General features: G+C 40.5%; 1 protein-coding gene across 1 annotated transcript; it reads left to right on the top strand.

Moving 5' to 3' along the window:
* The first annotated feature begins 1366 nt into the window (after positions 1 to 1366).
* On the top strand, positions 1367 to 9303 carry npffr1l2 (neuropeptide FF receptor 1 like 2). The gene is made up of 4 exons (XM_056419313.1): positions 1367 to 1516; positions 3858 to 4221; positions 6056 to 6155; positions 7903 to 9303. The coding sequence occupies exons 2-4, from the start codon at positions 3879 to 3881 to the stop codon at positions 8909 to 8911; spliced, it is 1452 nt and encodes a 483-aa protein (XP_056275288.1). The 5' UTR covers positions 1367 to 1516; positions 3858 to 3878; the 3' UTR covers positions 8912 to 9303.
* The last annotated feature ends 11098 nt before the right edge of the window (positions 9304 to 20401 follow it).

The following is a 20401-nucleotide window of genomic DNA, read 5'->3' as shown; positions in this document are numbered from 1 at the left end:
CAGAGGGGTAAGAAACATAAATTTTTAGGAATCTACAAACTGCACTGAAAGTGTTTTCTGGTTATTTTTTGGGTTAGTTAGGTTATTTTTAGCTCTTTCTCTCTGAAGAGAGGGCTGATGTTTTCAGGATTAGGTCCTCAACGTAGTTTTCTCAATTAAATTAGGCCAACGGGTTTCTGAATCATGGCATTGTTAATAGCTGGTTCGTTTACACATGAAACCCATGTTACCCTCCACGTTTGCTGTTGGTTGAGTTAATCTGATTGAACTGTAAATCTTGTTCATAGCCTACTGTAGGACTGTACAAAGGGAAGAGCTATGTTAGAAAATATAAAATGTCTTTACAATTAAATACACCTTGGCTAACTTCCTTCTATGTTTGTCGTTTTCTGGTTTACGTAAATGTAATCACATTTTTGGTGCTTCACCACACTCTAACATTAATGCCCTGGCAGTGGCAATAAGCTTTAGTTTTGTGTTTGTTTTGATAACATTGTTTAAGTTGAGATTTACACAAAGTATTTATTTTATTTAACTGCTACTATATACAAATGCTGATGTTAAGTGTTTGTTTACACAACAGATTTTATGGCACTTTAGTTCATATGGCAGTGCATTTAAAATAAGTGTCAAGTGCTAGGAATTGACAAACTGCACTGAAAGTGTTTTCTGGTGTCTCACTCTAACAGGGACAACAAATGTTATGGCACTTTCATTCATATGGCAGAACATTTAAAATAGAAGTGCGCTATACACTACTTTTGAATTAATTATTGGATTTTGCGTATACAAATGCGATTAATCATGCGATTAATCACGATTAAAAATTGTAATCGTTGCCCAGCCCTAATATATATATATATTCATATATTCATATTGCTAAGTTCATAATAGCTCATTGTCAAAAAAAAATACTTTTAATACTACAATAAATATTAGATACTTTAAGAATTTTACTCAAGTAGTATTCTAATAGGTGCTTTTCACTTTTACTTCAGTAATTTACCAGTAAAGTATCTTAACTTTGACTCAGGTGTGGCTTTTGGGTACTTTATACACCACCGCCTAAGCCGCTGGTCCCGTGTCCCAGATGAGACAGAGCCCTAACAGTCCCGCCCCTCCTGCTCTGCCTTCCAAGCCCCACCTCCCACCTTGATTAAATCATCAATTTAGCGACACAACTTAAACAGGAAGTCAAGATATTACAGATGCCACTCAACTTTACCAGCTGTTGCCTTCAGGAAAGTCGGAACTGATGATGTTATTATGTTGCTGCTGTTCCCGGTGACCCCGCCCCCGCGCGGAGAGACAGCCAGAGTAGAGCCAGTCTCCGCGGCAATTCCTCGGTGGACACGCTGCACGAACCTCGAGCTGGACATCTCTTTAAACTACATCCTTGGTGTTATTGTTGAAACTCTGTGGAAGACGCACAACGCCGCGTTCATTTTCTGTTTATTTAGGTTTTTTAACTCGTGACAACTGCGACCTCAGAGAGCATCCGACAGCACCTGTAAAGGTAGGTTACGCATCCTGATCCCTGCGTCGCGGGAACCAGATTGGTTTATTCAGTCATCCACGGGACGGTGACCGAATGGAGCTGACTGACTGACACACAGACACCTTGCTCTTCCACAGAGGAAGCGATAGGCTCGCGACACTCAAAATAACGGCGAGCTTGAACTTTCTGAACATTTGCATTTCTGCAGCTCTTTGTTGGACCTGTGGACTTTTGTAGGCTATGTATATATATAGGCCTGTGTATGTATATATGTATGTATATGTGTATATGTATATATATATATACATGTATATGTATATATGTATATACACATATATCAGAGGGTTTCTTAAAAAACGTAGGCCTATTGGTTTTAGTTGTCAATGCTATTTTCCCATCATTTAGAACAATGCTTTATTAAGTAAGCTTCACTACCTTGATGGCAATAAGCGAGAACATGATGATGATGATGATGATGATGATGATAAATCAGCACGCACGTTATCTACAGCCCATAAGAGCCACAGGTGTTTTGTCTTTGCTCCCCAGCATATTGGATTTGAAATGAAACAATTGCAACATGAGAAAAGTCTGTTGACTTTAAGCTGTTGCTTGTGGGAACAGTTGTTCTTTTTATGTAAAGCATGCAGGTCAGCCTTTGTGCATGCCATGAACAGTGACACTATATAGGCTGTGAGTGCATTCAGTCTTCCTGTAAAGACTTGTGTTGTGGGAAAAGCATGTCGTCATTGTTTTTGCACTTCGAATTTTCATTGGAAACAAAATAATCGTCAAAGACAGGATGGTTCCGTTTTTTTTATTATAAGCTAAATGTACATATAGTATACATCTCTTGCATGATTGCCAGTAGTTGCTGGCGCGTATATACATTTCGATGAAATACTTCAAATAAATATGGGTAAATCCTTTGTCTATATTGGTTATCTAACAGGGCTGCGCTTCAGAAAGATGTCATGGAGGTTCGACAGTACATGATTTAAGAGTCTCTTCTTGCACCTGGCTGAGCATTGACATATCCTTAACTGTGTTCCTTAACTGTGAAAATTCATAAATCCCCCCACCCCCCAGCATTTAAACAAGAACATAATTCCTGTTTAATGTTTTGGTTTTCTCATAAAACCAATATTGGCAATATGTAAACACATTAAATGACATTTAAAAGGTTAACATTTTCTGAAACTTTCTGACCAATTTGGTATTTATGATCAGGGGTCTCATTTAAAACCGCTGTGTACACTCAAAACTGGGTCTCGGGGGTGTTATTACAATTGCCTCTAGTCACATTTGTTGTGACACAAGTGCAGATATAATTTGAGAATACTTAAATGTCAAGCCTGTTCTTCCTGGTCCGACTTCCCTTTGGGGTTTGACTGGGTCTCAAGGTGTCGTATACGCCACTTCCCACTCAAAAGTTGTGATCTATTGAAAGTAACAACGGTGGCTGTAACACACATAAGGATGGTGTCTTATTAGCAAAGTGTGTAAATAAAGCCAGTGACATCATTATAAGTCCTAATTATAATAAAACATTAACTAGAACGGGCACTCGGTAGAGCGCATACCTTCGCATATCACAAGATTGGGCATTGAATTATGAACACTTTGGCATTAGTTGCATGCCAATTGGATACAAATTGACCGCGCTATGGTAAAAAGAAGATGTTGACCTTTTCATGACCTTGACCTTTGACCCGATCGATCCCAAAATCTAATCAAATGGTCCCCGGATAATAACCAATCATCCCACCAAATTTCATGCGATTCGGTTTAATACTTTTTTAGTTATGCGAGTAACACGCATACAAATAAATAGATAAATAAATAAATAAATACACGGCGATCAAAACATAACCTTCCGCATTTTCATCCGATTAATCGATAGAATAATCAACCGATTAATCGATTATCAAAATAATCGTTAGTTGCAGCCCTACTAATGACCCTGGCTTTTATTTATTTTTTACAGTGCGGTTTAGAGATTCGAAAGTTCCTGGCATTACAAACGAATCACAATATATATCTGGGTGATGCAATAATGTACGAAGGAAGAACAGTTTCAAATCCCCAAATACACTTTTATTGTGATAACATGAGGAATTATTTGAACTTGAGTGCATATTACAATTGTGAAAGAAAGTTGAATATTTTTTATATATAATGAAAGCAGCCACACTCCTTAAGAACGCGATAACAATGTCCATTGATCACAACGTTCTGGTCAAAATGTCTTCCCGCTTAAACAGTAATGAATCCAAAACTGTGTATTCTTGGTCTAATCGGGTGATTTTAACTATTCGTTCCAATCAAATATTTTCTTGTCACTATTTGATTTTCTCAGCAGTGTTGGTTATTCTGAAGAATGGATATACTGGACAACATGGGCGAGGAGGAGATGGAGTTAGAGGGATCAGCCAACAAACCAGCAATTATAAACATCAGCCTGGATGCCTCCACAAATGACACCAACATGACCTTTTCCCCCTATTATCAGCACTCGCTGTTTGTGGCTGCCAGCTACATCCTGGCCTACTTCCTCATCTTCCTGCTGTGTATGGTGGGAAACATCCTAGTTTGTCTGATTGTAATGGAAAACCGTCGTATGCGCACAATCACCAATCTCTTCATCCTCAACCTGGCCATCAGTGACCTACTGGTGGGCATCTTCTGCATCCCTACAACACTGGTGGACATCCTCATCACAGGTAATTCATTCCCTGTTCGAAGTCCACTACTGCCCCCGCCACTATCTCTATAGCAACATAATAGACTCAGACCTCTGTCACAAAACTAGTCCAGTCTTTTTGAGCTCTTCTACTTCATTAGTGTAACTAAAAACGTAGTAATTTGTTTTCCATAGGTCTTGCCAAAAGCTGGATGTATAGCTAATACAGGGAGGTGCATTGGTGGTTAAAGCAGATTGACAGTAGGAAGGTTGCTATACTATTCAATTCAATTCAGTTTATTTGTATAGCCCAATTTCACAAATTACAAATTTGTCTCGGAGTGCTTTACAATCTGTACACATAGACATCCCTGCCCCAAAACCTCACATCGGACCAGGAAAAACTCCCAAATAACCCTTCAGGGGGAAAAAAAGGGAAGAAACCTATACTACTGCTGTGCAACCTCCCTGAAAGCCTTATACGTAGCCCTAGAAAGGGCATAAAGAAGGGGGAGAAAATAAAAAGGTGTACTTTCACTGGATCTCGCCGGAAGTTCTCAAAAGCTTTTAATTTAAGTAGGTTTATGTAAGATTACCACCGCCTCACCCGGCTTTATCTTAAATATGGTGCTGAAAGTTCGGTCTAAAAGTTCAACCTGGTAGAATCGTTATCCGCACACTTGAATCCGTGCAGAGAAGATATTTTTAGCTTTTGGTCTTTAAGGCCTTCCTCACAACATTCAGGGTTGAGCTGGAACGGAGAGTATTCTATAGTAATATGATTTCATTTCCCTCACTTCAGCACATGCCAGCTGCAATGTTTCCACAGCCTTTGCAATCTGCTGCTCCCTTGCATCCTTTGCTAGGACGGCAGCCCCTGTTGTCACCTGCCACATTGCCCGTTTACCACCGAGCTGCTTTTTAAGTAACGCCACAAAGGGCTTTCATTATTATTCTCAAAATGGCCCTCCATAACTGCTATGCCCAGAGGACTATGAGCAGTCACAATATCATGTCCTACTTGACCACATGAAACCACCGCTCAACACCTTGCACTCTTTTATGCCAATAGCCCATATCCTTACTACGATGCACTGGCTGCCATTCAATAACCTCTTCAATCTGTAGGAAATGTGGAGTTTGCATGTCAACAGACGCCCACATTAAATGCAGAATGGATAATATTCATTCGATGTTTTGAAACCTATCAACCCTATCATTTGTGAAATTAGAGCTATCCAGGAGCTTCATTACAACACAGCTACCAATGTGTAGCATTTTGCCCTGAAGCTCTGCCCCATCCGCTACACACAGCACTGTTCTGCTCACTTGTTCAAAGTTTGCTAAGACAGAGTGTTGCAGATCGAAATTGCATCAACGAAGCAATCCCTTGGGTCCCAAGCGACACACCAATAATGTATGAGGTAGATCAGATGAGCACCTCTCAAAAAGTGCAAAGAGCGTAGCACCGTTTTACACAACTTAAAAGCCAATTTCAATTTTTCTTCTTTGCCGCTTCTCTGCGACATAATTATATAATATGCTCTATTTAAGCAATTACCCTTTGCACGGAAAATAGAAAGGCACTCTGTCGGGAGTTTGAAGCCTTCCTTTCAGTTTTAGAAGGGATGATGAAACAGACTAACAAAATAAATCAAGGTGTGAAGGGATCTTTTGCTTTGTCTTCTCTGCATTTACAAGAATATCTAGAATAGGTTACCTCTAAATGGCGTTAATGCCACATTAAAGTAATTCGGTAAGAGGTTCTGGAATCTTTGAGTGAATGTCAATTTCAAAAAACCCTCTTGGTCTGACAATTTTGCCATCACTGAGGATTAGCGAGAGTATTCTAATGATTGTAACTTGTTCAACAGGTTGGCCCTTTTCCAACACTGTGTGCAAGATGAGTGGCTTTGTGCAGGGAATGTCTGTCTCTGCATCGGTCTTTACTCTGGTGGCCATATCTGTTGAAAGGTTAGTGTGAGCTGTACTCCTCGACTTCGGGTGTCTTGAGAAGCGCTATATAAGATGAATGATTATTATTATTATTATTAAGGAAGGGGGAAATAAAAGGGAACCAATGACACCTGGGGACACCAAGAACTATAAGTTTAACAACCCCAAAATATAGTTTGAGAAGTGTTGAGGACACAGATTCCTTACTGATATTTGACCAGAGACATGTTTAGTAAAACAAATCAGAATTTTATTTCAAGAATCAACGAAAATAAAAAATAAAAAATATTAAGACAACAGGTGCCTTTTTATATGCTGGCGCTGATTGGGGTGAAGCCAGCCTGAGGGATGCGTTCAAAACCCTACCCGTCCTTCTCTGGGGAGCATTCCCCACTACAGATACAAAAAAGAGTACTGTGAATGTGTTGTGTATTTATATATGTCAGACAATAACCAGAGGACACTGGAAATATGAGATAAGATATAAATAACGAAATGAGCAAAGACATAATAATAATGTTGATGGAACAATTTAAGAAATACCGAAATAAAATAAAAAAGAAACAGTGATGATATAGATGAGGTGTCATACGTATATAAAAAAAGAATACTAGTAATGTGAACTCTGTAGAATGCAGATCTCCACCAGCTGTGTCCATAACGACCATTACTGTATTGTATGATCAATAAAAGCAACACTCCCCAAACAGACCCTAGGGCGTTGTAAAAGACGCTCCATTTAAATTCTAAAACCACTGGCGATGTATGCAGACAATCGGCTTGAAGTCGTCGTCAAAGACATTTCATATAATCTTTCCAAAACCTAAATTAAACTAAATGTGAAGTCTTCCCATGTGGCAGCGGTGTAATCAGCCTTGTTGCTAATGATAAAAGTGGATAAAAACAGAAGCGTACATTCATTTATTCAGATGGAGACACATGGACTCACACAGTCAGTCAGTCACTGAGCCACACACTAACACATTCAGCCTTGGACATCATTATTTATTGTTTTGAGCAGTGGGGTGAAGTTTAGATTTAACTTAACTTAATGCTAACATACAGCATGCAACCACGCTCAACATGCTAACGTATAGCTGTTATATTAAGAGTCCATTGGTGTATTACTTTCAGTTATCAGTCGCAGTTTGGTTGGGTTTGGGCATCAACACTACAGAGGAACAATATACATCGCCTACAGAAGGCTACACGTATACATACATTACATTACATGTCATTTAGCAGACGCTTTTACATACAGTATCTAATGAATGCCCGGGTCGGGATGCAAATAGCATTGTTGGCTACGGACATCTGGGTTCTTGACTCTGCTATTCACCTGTATGTAAATGCTAATGCTAATAGCAATAGAAAAGTCAGCATCACCAAAGTCCTACGGGGACCATTAATGTCTGTACAAAATTACAGGTCAATGTATGAAATAGTGGTTGGAATATTTTAGTCGAACATTCCCATCGAGCATAACCCTAAAATGTTTCTAAGCTGCTTCTTACAAATCAAGTATACATATTTTTTACCAGTGGCTAAACAAAATTGCAATTTCTAAAACATGGGTTGTTACTTTGAGATGTGGGGTTGTCATGATTTTTTTAAGACTCAATGAATCATGTCAAAAATAATGGGAAGATTAATTCTTATTCAGCAAGTATGCTTAATTAAAGCTTTTTTTATTTCAGATGTTGTTTTGTTTATATCTAGATATATAGCTAATTTGTTGGAACGCTCCTTACTTATTTTTCTCCAGGTTTCGCTGTATAGTTTTCCCTCTCCAACCCAAGCCCACCATCCTCGTTGCCAAGGCAGCCATTGTGTTGATCTGGTTGCTAGCAGTGGGGATCATGTGTCCTGCGGCTATGGCATTGACTGTGGATGAAGTTCCTTTCCATGCGATGGTGTACAATGATGACTTCAACCAGACGTTCCCCATGTGCAGCTGCTATGAGAACTTTTCCAACTCTCAGATGAGAAAGGTCTACACCGCGGTTCTGTTCGCTCACATCTACCTGGTGCCGCTCACCGTCATCACACTGATGTACGGAGGTATCGGAGGTAAACTGTGTTCTTCTATGGTTGCAAACCGAGAGCCCCAGCTGGCCAACGTCATCGTCCAGGTTGGGCGTAGGAGGGCTGGTCAGCATATGATTTCCCAGAAGAAGGTCAAGGTGATAAAGATGCTCATCCTGGTGGCTTTGCTTTTCATGCTGTCCTGGCTGCCACTCTGGACTCTCATGATGATGACTGACTACGCAGGCTTGGACAGGGATCAGCTGGACCTCCTGACGAGCTACATCTTTCCCTTCGCCCACTGGCTGGCTTTCTCCAACTCCGGCATTAACCCCATCATTTATGGCTACTACAATGAGAACTTTAAGAGGGGCTTCCAGGCGCTGTGCAAGTCCAGGCCCTTCTGTGGACTTTTCCAGTGCGAGCAGTGGGAAGGGGTGGCCAAGAGGGGCAGGACAGGCCGGCCTAATCAAGCACCCTGTGGAGGTAATGACTTCAGAGATGCCACGAACAATCACAACCATCTTGTCATTGGGCTGAGAAATCGAGTCCATAACGTCAACGAGACGGCAGAAACAGCCGATGTGAATAGAAGTGAAAGAGTGGGGTGTGTGGTGGTCCACACAGAGAGAAGTCTTTCAGATCAAGGGTTAGAAATTACAGCTGCACATAAGAAAGGCAGTAACAGTGAGGAGTCGGATAAGGTTGGTTCACGGGCAGCCTCAATGTGTCAGGCATGGGATAACTGAGTGTTCACAATATTTAAAAGAAATTAATGAACAAAGCCAAACATCTTTCCTGTAAACATGTGCTCTGCCAATCGGGGACAGCGCAGATGACTCCACTAGAAGTAGCACCATGTACCTTGAGGTTATTTTATATTTCCTCATTCGTGCCTAGCCCAACATGTCAGTCAGCGGGCAAACCAATTAGTTTAGGCTAAGAGCAACAGGCGCCAATTCCCTAACCTCAAACCTCCAATATAGATAATGAAGGTAGGTAATGCCCGTTGGTGTTGTTGCTCTGAAGGCAAAATAATCCCTTTTTAAGGCAAAACTTGTGTGCAATTAACAGAAGCGTCGCAATAACGTAAGCCTTCATTATTTTATCAGTACAATATTGTGTTGACATTTTTAAGAGCACATCCAAATCTATTCAGTAAGGTAATCACATAGACATTGCATATGTACACACACTTGAAATGAAATGCAAACATTAATGGTTTAAGTATTGCAGAAAAAAAGTGTTGAGTGAATGTAATTACGGTTCTTGTTAGACTGTAGATGAAAAGTTTGACAAGAAAATATATGTATACATAAAATAGAACAGTCAATGTAACCGTTCCCTCATAACATCTCCTTTCTCGTTCTGCCATGCCTCTGCACCTTCTCCCCGCTGCATCACAACTGTCTGAATTGAACTTGTACAAGACAAGTCTAGGTTAGTTTATTTTGTATAGCCCAATATCACAAATTACAAATTAGCCTCAGAGGGCTTTACAATCTGTACACATGGACATCCCTGTCCCAGGACCTCACATCGAACAACAAAAACTCCCCAAAAAATTGAAAAAAACCTTTCACAGGGAGAAAAGGGAAGAAACCTTCAGGAGAGCAACAGAGGAGGATCCCTCTCCCGATGCAATAGATGTCATGTGTACACAAGTAGGTAAATAACTTCAATGGAACTGTGAAGCAAAAACTGTTCTTAGTTGATGCCTCTATGAAGTAATGTGATGGATATTGTCAAATAAGACATTAATGTGTGCATTTTCTACCTGTGAGGTGAGACTACAGACTACTTGTATCCTGCTAAGTATCTTCTTTAAATTAGTTTTATCTGCTAAGTTACTGTTGTATTTGTTGTTTAAAGCTGCTAGATTGTTAGTCTGTACTGTTTTAGGATTTGTTTTGGTCGAGAGGTGTGTCCTGTGTCCTGACACCTGAATCTTCACTGATTGGACGAGTGCTCATCACCTTGTTTCAATTGAGTGTCATTTGAATACCAACGGCCAAGGGGCGGTGTCAACGCGGCTGGAGGTAATTGGCACCAACTTGGGCTCATAACCGGATCGGGTCTTTAGCGTCAGCGTCACTCATCGGACGAAGACTCGGAGGACAAAGACATAGGAGTCTTCCGTTGGAGTCTTCGTGGGTGGCTGAGTATTTCACCATTTTGTGAATATGTGTGTATTTTCCATACCTGTGCGTATTTCTAATCGACGTTATCCTTCCTACCCGTTCTACTCACACCCAGCACCTGGTCACAGGAGGCCTCTGGAACTGTCAGTCAGCCAACCGCAAGGCTGGTTTAATCTCTGGCTTTGCTGTGGAGCAGTCGCTTGACTTCCTGGCTCTCACTGAGACCTGGATCACAGCAGACAACACGTCTACCCCGGCTGCTCTCTCCTCTGCCTTCTCCTTCAGCCACACACCCAGACCCTCTGGTCGGGGTGGAGGTTCAGGTTTACTCATCTCACCCAAATGGTGTTTCTCTCCCTACCCGCTTCCACTCTTTATCCCACTGACTTTTGAGTTTCATGCTGTGACGGTTACTCATCCGGTTCAACTACACATTGTTGTTCTCTACCGTCCTCCTGGTTCTTTGGGAGATATCTTGGAAGAGCTAGACGTCCTCCTGTCGAACTTCTCGGAACACGGCCCCCCGCTCCTGCTTCTGGGTGACTTGAACATCCAGACAGAAGTCATGTGATCTCTTACTCTTACTGTTTTCCTTTAACCTCTCACTCAGTCCCTCCCCTCCTACTCACAAAGCCGGCAACCACCTTGACTACATTTTCACTAGAAACTGCTCTACCTCCAACCTCACTGTAACCCCTCTCCATGTCTCTGACCACTTCTTCATCTCTTACTCTCTCTCACTCTATGGTACTGACAACCCACCCATATCTACAGACTCTGCACATGTACGCCGCAACATTCGCACCCTCTGTCCCTCCTCCCTGGCCTCCTCTGTCCTATCTGCTCTCCCCTCAACTGACTCCTTCTCACTCATGCAGCCTAACTCTGCCGCAGACACTCTCCTCTCTTCCCTGTCTTCATCTCTTGATTCTCTTTGTCCTTTTAAGACACGACCGGTTCGGAAATCCTCTCCGGCTCCGTGGTTGTCGGACTCGGTGCGCCGAGAGAGCCACCCTGCGAGCGACGGAAAGGAAATGGCGCAAATCGAATCAAGCGGAAGACTTGCTCTTCTATCAATCTCTTCTCTCCTCTTTCTCTGCCTCTATCTCTGCAGCCAAAAGCTCTTTCTATCTGACCAAAATGCAGTCTTCCTTCTCTAACCCCAAAAAACTCTTCTCTATCTTTTCCAACCTCCTTGATCCCCCCTGTCCCCCTCCTCCTTCCACCCTTTTGCCGAGCCACTTTGTCGACTACTTTACAAACAAGATAGATGACATACGCTCCTCCTTTACCAATCCATCTTCTATCACCTCACCAACACTAACTTCTTCATCCCCCTCTCTTTCCTTATCTCTTCTCTTCAGGACCTGGGGATCTCAGGCACTGCACTCGCTCGTTTCTCTTCCTACCTTAACGACCACACTTACCGGGTAACTTGGAGAGGATCTGTGTCTGATCCTTGTCCTCTCACTACTGGGGTTCCTCAAGGCTCCGTCCTGGGTCCCCTGCTCTTCTCTCTGTACACAAATTCTCTCGGCTCTGTCATTCGTTCGCATGGCTTCTCCTACCATAGCTATGCCGATGACACGCAACTGATCTTCTCGTTTCCACCGTCCAAAACACAGGTGGCGGCGCGAATCTCTGCCTGTCTGACCGACGTCTCTCAGTGGATGTCTGCACACAACCTTGACAAGACCGAGTTACTATTCCTTCCAGGGAAAGGCTCCCCCACCCATGACCTGACTACCACCTTCAACAGCTCTGTGTTGGCCCATACCCTGACTGCCAGGAACCTCGGGGTGACACTAGACAGTCAACTCTCCCTGACGGCCAACATCGCTGCGACAGCGCGTTCCTGTAGGTACATGCTGCACAACATCAGGAGAATACGGCCTCTTCTTACTCAGAAGGCGGCACAGGTTCTGGTCCAGGCTCTGGTCATTTCACGCCTCGACTACTGCAACTCCCTCCTGGCTGGTCTACCTGCTAAGGCCATCCGACCTCTGCAGCTCGTCCAGAATGCAGCTGCTCGACTGGTCTTCAGTCTCCTGAAATTCACCCACACCACTCCGCTCCTACGCTCTCTCCACTGGTTACCGGTGACTGCCCGCATCTGCTTCAAAACACTGGTTCTGGCGTCCCTGCAGCTCCCTTCCTGTCCAGATGACGCCTAACGTGACAGAAACTGTGATTTATTCATCTTGTTTAATGCCAAACTTTAGTGGATCATAAGAGAGAAGAGAGTGTTTAACCAATCTGCAAAGACATGGCCAAAACAAGCTTCTCCTCCATTGACTCCAGTGACGTTCCAAGATTTTCCACTTGAAGCGCTCCGAGCGGCCGCACAAGAGGAGAAACGCTGAGAAGCAAGGCGCTTTTTAATCGTAACGATAGAAAACAGACGCTGTCGCTCAGAAAAAGACGCTCACACGCAATCGAACACCATTGCAGATGTATAAAAGTTAGTGGAAGTTCTCCTTCATACAAATTGTATTATGCATCAATGCTACTGGTCAACTACCTCAATTTATATCAGTATGCACAATAAATAACCTCAACCAGAATAAGCAATTGGCTTATCAAATAATGTACAATCGTGACACCTTTCAAAACATGTAGCCTAAGTGGTCAAAATGCAAAATAAGCAAAAAGCACGATTCTTCAAACATTCCCAGCAAATCATTTCCATCATTATTTTTGTTCAACTATTATATAACAAGGAATCTCTATGTGGATATGTCCTTTGCATATATAACAGAACCTTTAATCTTTATTTATTCCAGATTTAGGACTTGCAATATTACATAGGGAGAAATTCAGACATGCGGACGCATTCGTTTGTAAAATGTTGGACTCTTTTCCCTGTCGACTGGTGTTCCAACGTGAGGTGCATTTAATTGCATTAGAGAGCTCCGAATTTTATAGTTTCCAACGATACGAACCGTGTTTTTGTAGATCGACTAGAAACCTATTCCGTATCTTTTGAAAACAACTAGCTCTTATTCAGATGCCTCATAATAAGACTTAGTTTGGACAACATCATTTATTTAGAGATTCACACAGATATATTCCATGTTTTCAAAACAGTATAACATGCATATCTTGTATAAAACCATTTTCCATCGCAATGACTTATAACTACGCATTAGGGAAAAACCCAAACTACCTCCTGTAACTACCCACTTTGCACTGTTCCTCTACCGCCCAGCTGAGCATCAGTTTAGTATCCGATAGGTTGAGGCAACTTCAAAGCATCATCAACCCTATATGCTGGTCAGGCAGACCACAACCTACGATGTAGCTGATGTTCGCCATTTCTGTTGCTGCCGCACAGCAAAGAGCAGCTCGCTACAGCGACATGCAGGTACTTTCATTTTTTCTTAGTCGATGTTTGTCAGTTTATATGTGAATAAAGTGCATGGAGAAAAATGTGAATGCGAGGCATGCTAACTACTCGCTCCAGATACACTTGTGTTTTCCTCTGATTCTAAAATGATTATTTTCCTGGAAAATAATATCAGTCGTCATACCCCTCTCTCAGCCCTATTGATATACTGTCCTCTGTCAAATGAAGGTGAAATGCTCACTTAAAAAGAATTAAGAATTCCAAATATTCTGAATGTGTTCTGGCTTTCTGTATATACCAGTTAATCGCACAACTCATGATACATGATGTCAACCAAAAGGAAATTACTTGTGCTTTCTTTCTGAGCTTAATCTTTAGTTGTATCTATCTATTGTGCTTATATGTGTTTATGTATTTACATGCACACATGTTAATTGCTCACTAAAAAAGGAATGTAATTAGACAAAGCTATTTTACAGCTAAATTGTTAGGATCTGGAGTTTGTGACTTGTTTTGAAGTCCTTGTGTCATCTGTCTCCCTGTGATTGTCTGCCCTGGTCCTGATTGTTTCCTTCTGTGTGATTGCTGATCCCGCCCTCATTGTGTCCACCTGTGTCTCGTTCCCCGTTGTCCAATCACCTCCGCCTGCCTGTGTATGTAAACCCTGTTCGTCTCATTCCCGGTGTGGCTTCGTACTGTTTGGTCCGCGTTTTGTCGTGCCTGGCTGGTCTGTGGAATTTGTGAAATTAAATATTATTTTGTGCAGTAATGTCGGCATTTGGGTCCTCTCGCTGTGACACCCCATGACATAAATAATGTGCAGTGCATACATGCAGTACATTTATCTACGAGAGCACAACCAAATCATTTAATTAAAAAAAGATGAGTATCATAATGCTGCACATGTGGTAATCTTTTTGATCTTTGTGTCCTGAGGTGTCTTTGTTGCTGTCACTGGTGTGGTGTAACTTAATTGTGTTTCCAAGTTGTGGCCTTGATGTGTGCAGTATTTTAATTTGTTCACAAGTTCATGTATAGATAAACGAATGCTTTCACGTGCTCTTTACACGTATTTCAATCGGCATTGCAATGTCCTTTATTGTCATGGACATAGGATGCTTGTGACAGTGGGTTGTCATTTTCTGTCGAATGTATTCAAATATATCACTCGCATCAATAGAGTGTAACATTAATTATGTCAGTGAAATAAGCCTGATCCCTGATGACAGAAGGGCACAAACATGTTTCAGAATAGTGTGTGTTTGTGGCTTGCATTGCAAAACCATGACTTGGTGTATATTGTTGTTCTTTATGCCTTTCGCTTGCTCTTTACATGTAATTGGATGTAACATTGTATTTCTGTTTTTACTTATGATGGTTTGACTGATTTATATTATGATGATTTTGTATTGAAGCCCTCAAGTTTTTGTTCAAATATTAATTGTTAATTAATTGTGTGTTTGTGAGACTTGCCAAGGAATTCCCATAACTGAAAGGACATGCATAATGTGTGTGTGTGTAAATGTATGTTTACAGCCGCAGGGTCCTTTGTACCTCTGCTTACGACCTTTGATTTGAAACCCCATCCTCAAAGTGTTCGGCCACATGCAGTCTCATAATTGGACATATGAGTTGATTTGCGCTAAAGTAACTACTCGAATGAAACATGCCGAGTTCTTTTATCTGGTACAAGAGAAGCATCTCACGAATGTACATGACGTCTGCTGCTTTCATTTTATTTGTTTGGCATGCGGCATATATATAAATGAAGGCTCATTATATGAGGTCTTCATTGTGAGTGTCACGCTAATTAGGCTGCATATTAGGCACATTCAATTCAAAGGCATATTAGGCATATTCAATCCAAAGGGAGATATCTAAATGCACAGCAGGCAATCTGCTAATAGCAGATGACTTGCACAAAACTAAATGCTTTATGAGCATAGAGCTTAGTTGTTTGGAATTTTCCTCAGTTTGCATGACGGCAACAAACAAAGCACATTAGAGATCAAGCAATCTGGAAAGTCTGTAGTTGTGTGATGAGTAGATATGATTTTAAGCCAAAAAGAAGTAATGTGTATAAGTAAATGTGATGTAATATTGTACCTGCGCTTTCTTTTTTCAAAGATACTGCACTTAGCATTGTGTCTGTGTGTGTTTTGTGCTCTCACCCCAAGTCAGATAAGGGTTGACCAATGAGTTAAATGCAGAGGTCAAATGTCACCTGTATGTATATAAAAATAGTAATAAAATGTTAGTCTATGAATAAAAATTAATAATTCAAAATTTTGATATAAAGACTTTTCACTTCTGATTAAAGCAGTGTACAAGGGTTAAAATGTCGGACGGGGTTTCCGGTGAGCCATAAGTGACACGGTAAAATGTCAGTCAGCAACCTCCAATCAAGTAAACAATAAACACCCAACAGGAAGAGCATAGTCTGCCTGAAGGGAAACGTATGTGTACATTATGGGGACATTTTATATCAGAGTGCCAGTAAAATATGAACCAAGTTCAGCAAAAAACAAGTGGAACCGAAACTGAAAAACAAGATGGTAATTGCACTCTCAAATAGATCAAGTGCTGTGCTGGTATACAGGACAGAGACAGACAAAGGGTCTCCTCCCGGTGTTGTACTAATGAGAGCATGCATCAGATCCAAAAATAATCACAGTTTTCATAATTTGGCAGCTCAATGAACACGGGTGTCGGACAAGCGGAGATAAGCTCCCTGGCACAGATGATGAAATGCTGAGATTTTGTGTGGAGCTAGACCTCTGCTCTCAGTGCCATCCACAATATAAACAAACCCCAAGATTGAGCAACACCAGCTACTGGAGGAAGGTACTCAGCGGTTTTGGGGGCCGACGACAGGACTCTAATCACGGCCACAGCATCGAGAGCTCAGACTAGCCATCCTGAGAGAGGTGACCTCTGCGTTCTGCTGAGATGAATGACAATGTTCCACCAGCAGTATGTGATTATGACCACATGAGCCTTAATAATGCTCACTCCAAGAGGTTAAGTGCCGGCAGAAGCCGTGCAGCCTCCGACCTTGAAGAAAGAATCAAACGAACAGTGTTTCATTGCAGGACTGCAAAATGACTCGTGTCCTTTTTTAATTATGGAGGTTTTTAATCCTTACAACCTGCTCAAAAATATGTGAGCGCAAAAACTGTGTTTTCAAATATAGCTTTGGGGAAATAGATCATGATAAAAATAATAAAACAACACCCTTTTGGATAATTGTGATTGTGATTTGAATTGATATTTCTTTCCCATTCATACTATTTGATACTTTTGTTAAATGTTTACATTTTCCGATCTTAGTATTTCATTTTTTCAATTTTTTTTGCAATTCTATGTTGGCTTAATCCAGGAAGATGCTCTTATGTTTATTCATGCTTACCTTAAATAGCAGTCAGAGTGCCATTAGCAATGTTTTAACCCTAAATGGTCTTACCGCAGCCTGCTGAGCTTATGTCCTGTGGAGGTACTGAAGTCTCAGGGCAGCCGTTATTGACAAGGAGGAAGGATTTCATGCTGTGGACGATTTCCCCAGAATAACTTCTGGAGCCGACGGCGTCATTCATGTTCTCTGTGATTTGCTTCATATCAGCCTGTGCCACCACTGCAGTTGCCCTTTGAAGAAGGGAAAACCATCATTCTGTCTTTGCATCCTGTGGCTGACTTGTGCCAATAAGTCTGCCTTTAAATATGATACAAATAATAACTTTTTGTCGTACTGCAAAACAATCTCCATGGGGCTGTGGTGGATACAATGTTTTTAATTGTGTGCTGCCATAGCATATAGATAGAGTAACGTGTGTTATACTTGTTCATAGTTTTATATTAGGCTTAAATTAGAACTGCACAGACGACTTAGCGCACACACATCTTTCTCCCTGAGATGAGTTACAAGGACACCAGATGTAGATAGACACAGCGGCCTTGTGTCAACTTAAAAAAGTGATGCAACCAGCTGCAAAGCCTTTTTGAGTTCACTCAACTAAGGGCTAATGTGTTGTGTCAACTTATGATAAGAAGTTCACTCAAAGTGATATCTTAAGTTTGTCAAACGTAACATTACTATTCAGACGTACTTATGTATTTAAGTTAACACTACTTAAAATATTGCATTTGATAGTTACTTCTACTCATGTACTTAAGTTCAGAACACTTAAAATATTAAATTGGAGAAACTTTAAATTGTGTGTTCTTGTAGATTAAAAACATACATCAACAGCACTTAACATTTTTTGTTGAGAGAACTTACTTTTAACTTAAAATGTTTTGTTGAGAGAACTTACTTTTAACTTAAAATGTTTTGTTACTAAATTTCACTGCCCATTATTTGAGTACACTCAACATTCTTTGCAACGTTGCCTTCATTTAAATTAATTAAAAATGTACACCGTTTTCTTTGGAAAAGTCAACAGTTAAAGAAAACAAACTTCTTCAAACACAAAATGTTTATGAACAATAACTAAACATTTGTTTGCATAACTATATGAATTCCAGGTGTCAACACTTGAACATAGACAGCAGAGGGTCAACATCCTTAAAAATCAAAATGGCTGCATAAAGTAAAAAAAAGAAAAAATTATGTTTTGTGAATCCAAAATCAAGGCCTTGAAACAAGCTTTGGAACATGGTTGTGACACGTGTGTAGCCGTCACGAGCAGGTCCCCCCTCCTCTAAAGCACCAATAAGCAACAAGTAGCCAGAGGGATATTTGGTAATAAGGTTTATTCCGACAGCAGACTGTGTCTCTGCTCTCCACGCTCCTCTCATCTCCTGTCTGTCCAGCTCCTTTATGGAGACAGACTCAGATAACCAACACAGATCGTCATCAGCTGGACTGATTACCAATCTGATTACCAATCAGTCCAGCTGATGACAATCAGACACCGCTCCCTGAACCACACCCCCGCTCCACCCACTCTGCAGTATTCCCAGTTCAACTCCTTTCACGTAAGATTCCTCCCAGTCTGTATTCTACACAAAAACAAGCATACAGAGACTATAATAAATATTCACCGCCTCTTTTAAATTTTCATTTTGTTTCTTCCCATTCTGTAACAATACAATTTAAAAGTCAAAAGACATTTGTATGCAGATTTTAAAAACTAAAATATACCACTTTCATACAAGAGTCACCTCCTACACATTAGTATTATAGTATTTCAATCTTCATAGTCTGTTAAATTAAATAAATAAATTGAGCAAAATACAGGGAAACATTTGCTCTCACGGTACAGGCTCCCTTTAATTCAATAAGTGACAAAACCCTGAACTGGAGCAAATCTGCCATTAAACAATGGACAATATCCTTCCAAATCTAATCCATATCTAAATATAATAAACAAACAATGGTATCAAAAACCAATATATTTTAAACAGGGGCTAAAGAAAATATTTTTATATTATTTTATTATTTAAAATATAAGATTAAAGTAGTATATATATATATTTACATATATGTATTTATATATGTATTTGTATATATATATATATATATATATATATGTGTGTGTGTTTACTGACATACATGCGCAGTGGCCTTAGTTACCTCAGCAGATGCCCAAACCACTATATTAAGTTTTCTCAACTTAACATTTTAAGTGGATTCCACTCTTTATTAATGAAATTGACATTTTGAGTTTGTTCAACTTTTTTCAAAGGCATTTGTTGACTCAACTTTTAAAAAATGTGTTAGGACAACAAATTTGAAGTTGGGCTTTTTAGAGTGTATTAACTGGTAGAGAGGAGACTGTGTAGACTAGAGCAAGGGCCAGCAGGCTCAGACCCAAAAACGATAAGAGAGTGACGAGGGGGGAGCAAGAACCTCCATGTTCCTTAAAGTAACCGGCTTGAACTGGGGCAGGGGTCAAACTAAGTGACGAGAAATAATATGTAATGAGGGAGTGGACTCATGCATTGAGTGTGATGGTATAAATAATATGTATATATGTTTATTCAGCGTGTTGGGAAAGACAGATGTGGAGGAGGGTTGTTGTCTTTAATACCAGACCCAACTCAGGTGTATTTGTGAAACTGTTGGTTACAAATAAATCTACGTGAAGTGAACTCTGATCCAAACTCTCTGTGTCTTGTGGGTGTTTGATTACTGAGGTCCAGTGTGTGAGTATCGCGTGGCGTCTTACTAGCAGTCAGATAGGAGAGAGATACAAGTTTATAGGCATCAGGTTAAGAGATTAGTCAGAATCTATTGTCGAAGGAAGAAATCCAGCCACACAGGGCCAAATTAAATATCTAGAACCTCATCAGTGTATGGGCTGTATTGTATTGTTATTTCAAATGTATTGGTTTCCTTTTTTTCAGAAAAACTGGACTTTCAAAATAAATAAAAAAAGCCAAAACACAGCATTGCATAGATCTATAAAATACAAGGATGTGGTACATGTTTCATTATTAATGGGATATGTTGTTTAGCACATGGTCCCTGAGAGTAGTTCTACCATTAGTTGGACAACATGTTTAGTGACTGTTATTTTTCTCCTTACCATCTGAGTTGTGTTGAATATTAAAATTGAATATTAAGAGATTACAAAATATTTTTAAAATAAATTGTCTCTTTAGCTTTGTTGTGAACTTCCATGAAATTATAAAGAATATCTTAGTATATTGTCATTACAGGCCCCCAGACTATTTCTCCTGTCTAGAAAGGACGGGCTAGTTGCTTCCTGAATAAAATCCCATTTCGGAGCATCTTTTGAAACATCAACTTT

Source organism: Pseudoliparis swirei, chromosome 7, assembly GCF_029220125.1.
Source record: "Pseudoliparis swirei isolate HS2019 ecotype Mariana Trench chromosome 7, NWPU_hadal_v1, whole genome shotgun sequence".
Classification (NCBI taxonomy): Eukaryota; Metazoa; Chordata; class Actinopteri; order Perciformes; family Liparidae; genus Pseudoliparis; species Pseudoliparis swirei.
This window is presented reverse-complemented; position numbering and strand designations above follow the sequence as displayed.

Coding starts and splice junctions, on each gene's coding strand:
- npffr1l2 (XM_056419313.1), top strand. CDS start 3,879: ATGGATATACTGGACAACATGGGCGAGGAGGAGATGGAGTTAGAGGGA. Junction 4,222..6,055: donor GGTGGACATCCTCATCACAG/GTAATTCATTCC, acceptor CTTGTTCAACAG/GTTGGCCCTTTTCCAACACT. Junction 6,156..7,902: donor GTGGCCATATCTGTTGAAAG/GTTAGTGTGAGC, acceptor ATTTTTCTCCAG/GTTTCGCTGTATAGTTTTCC.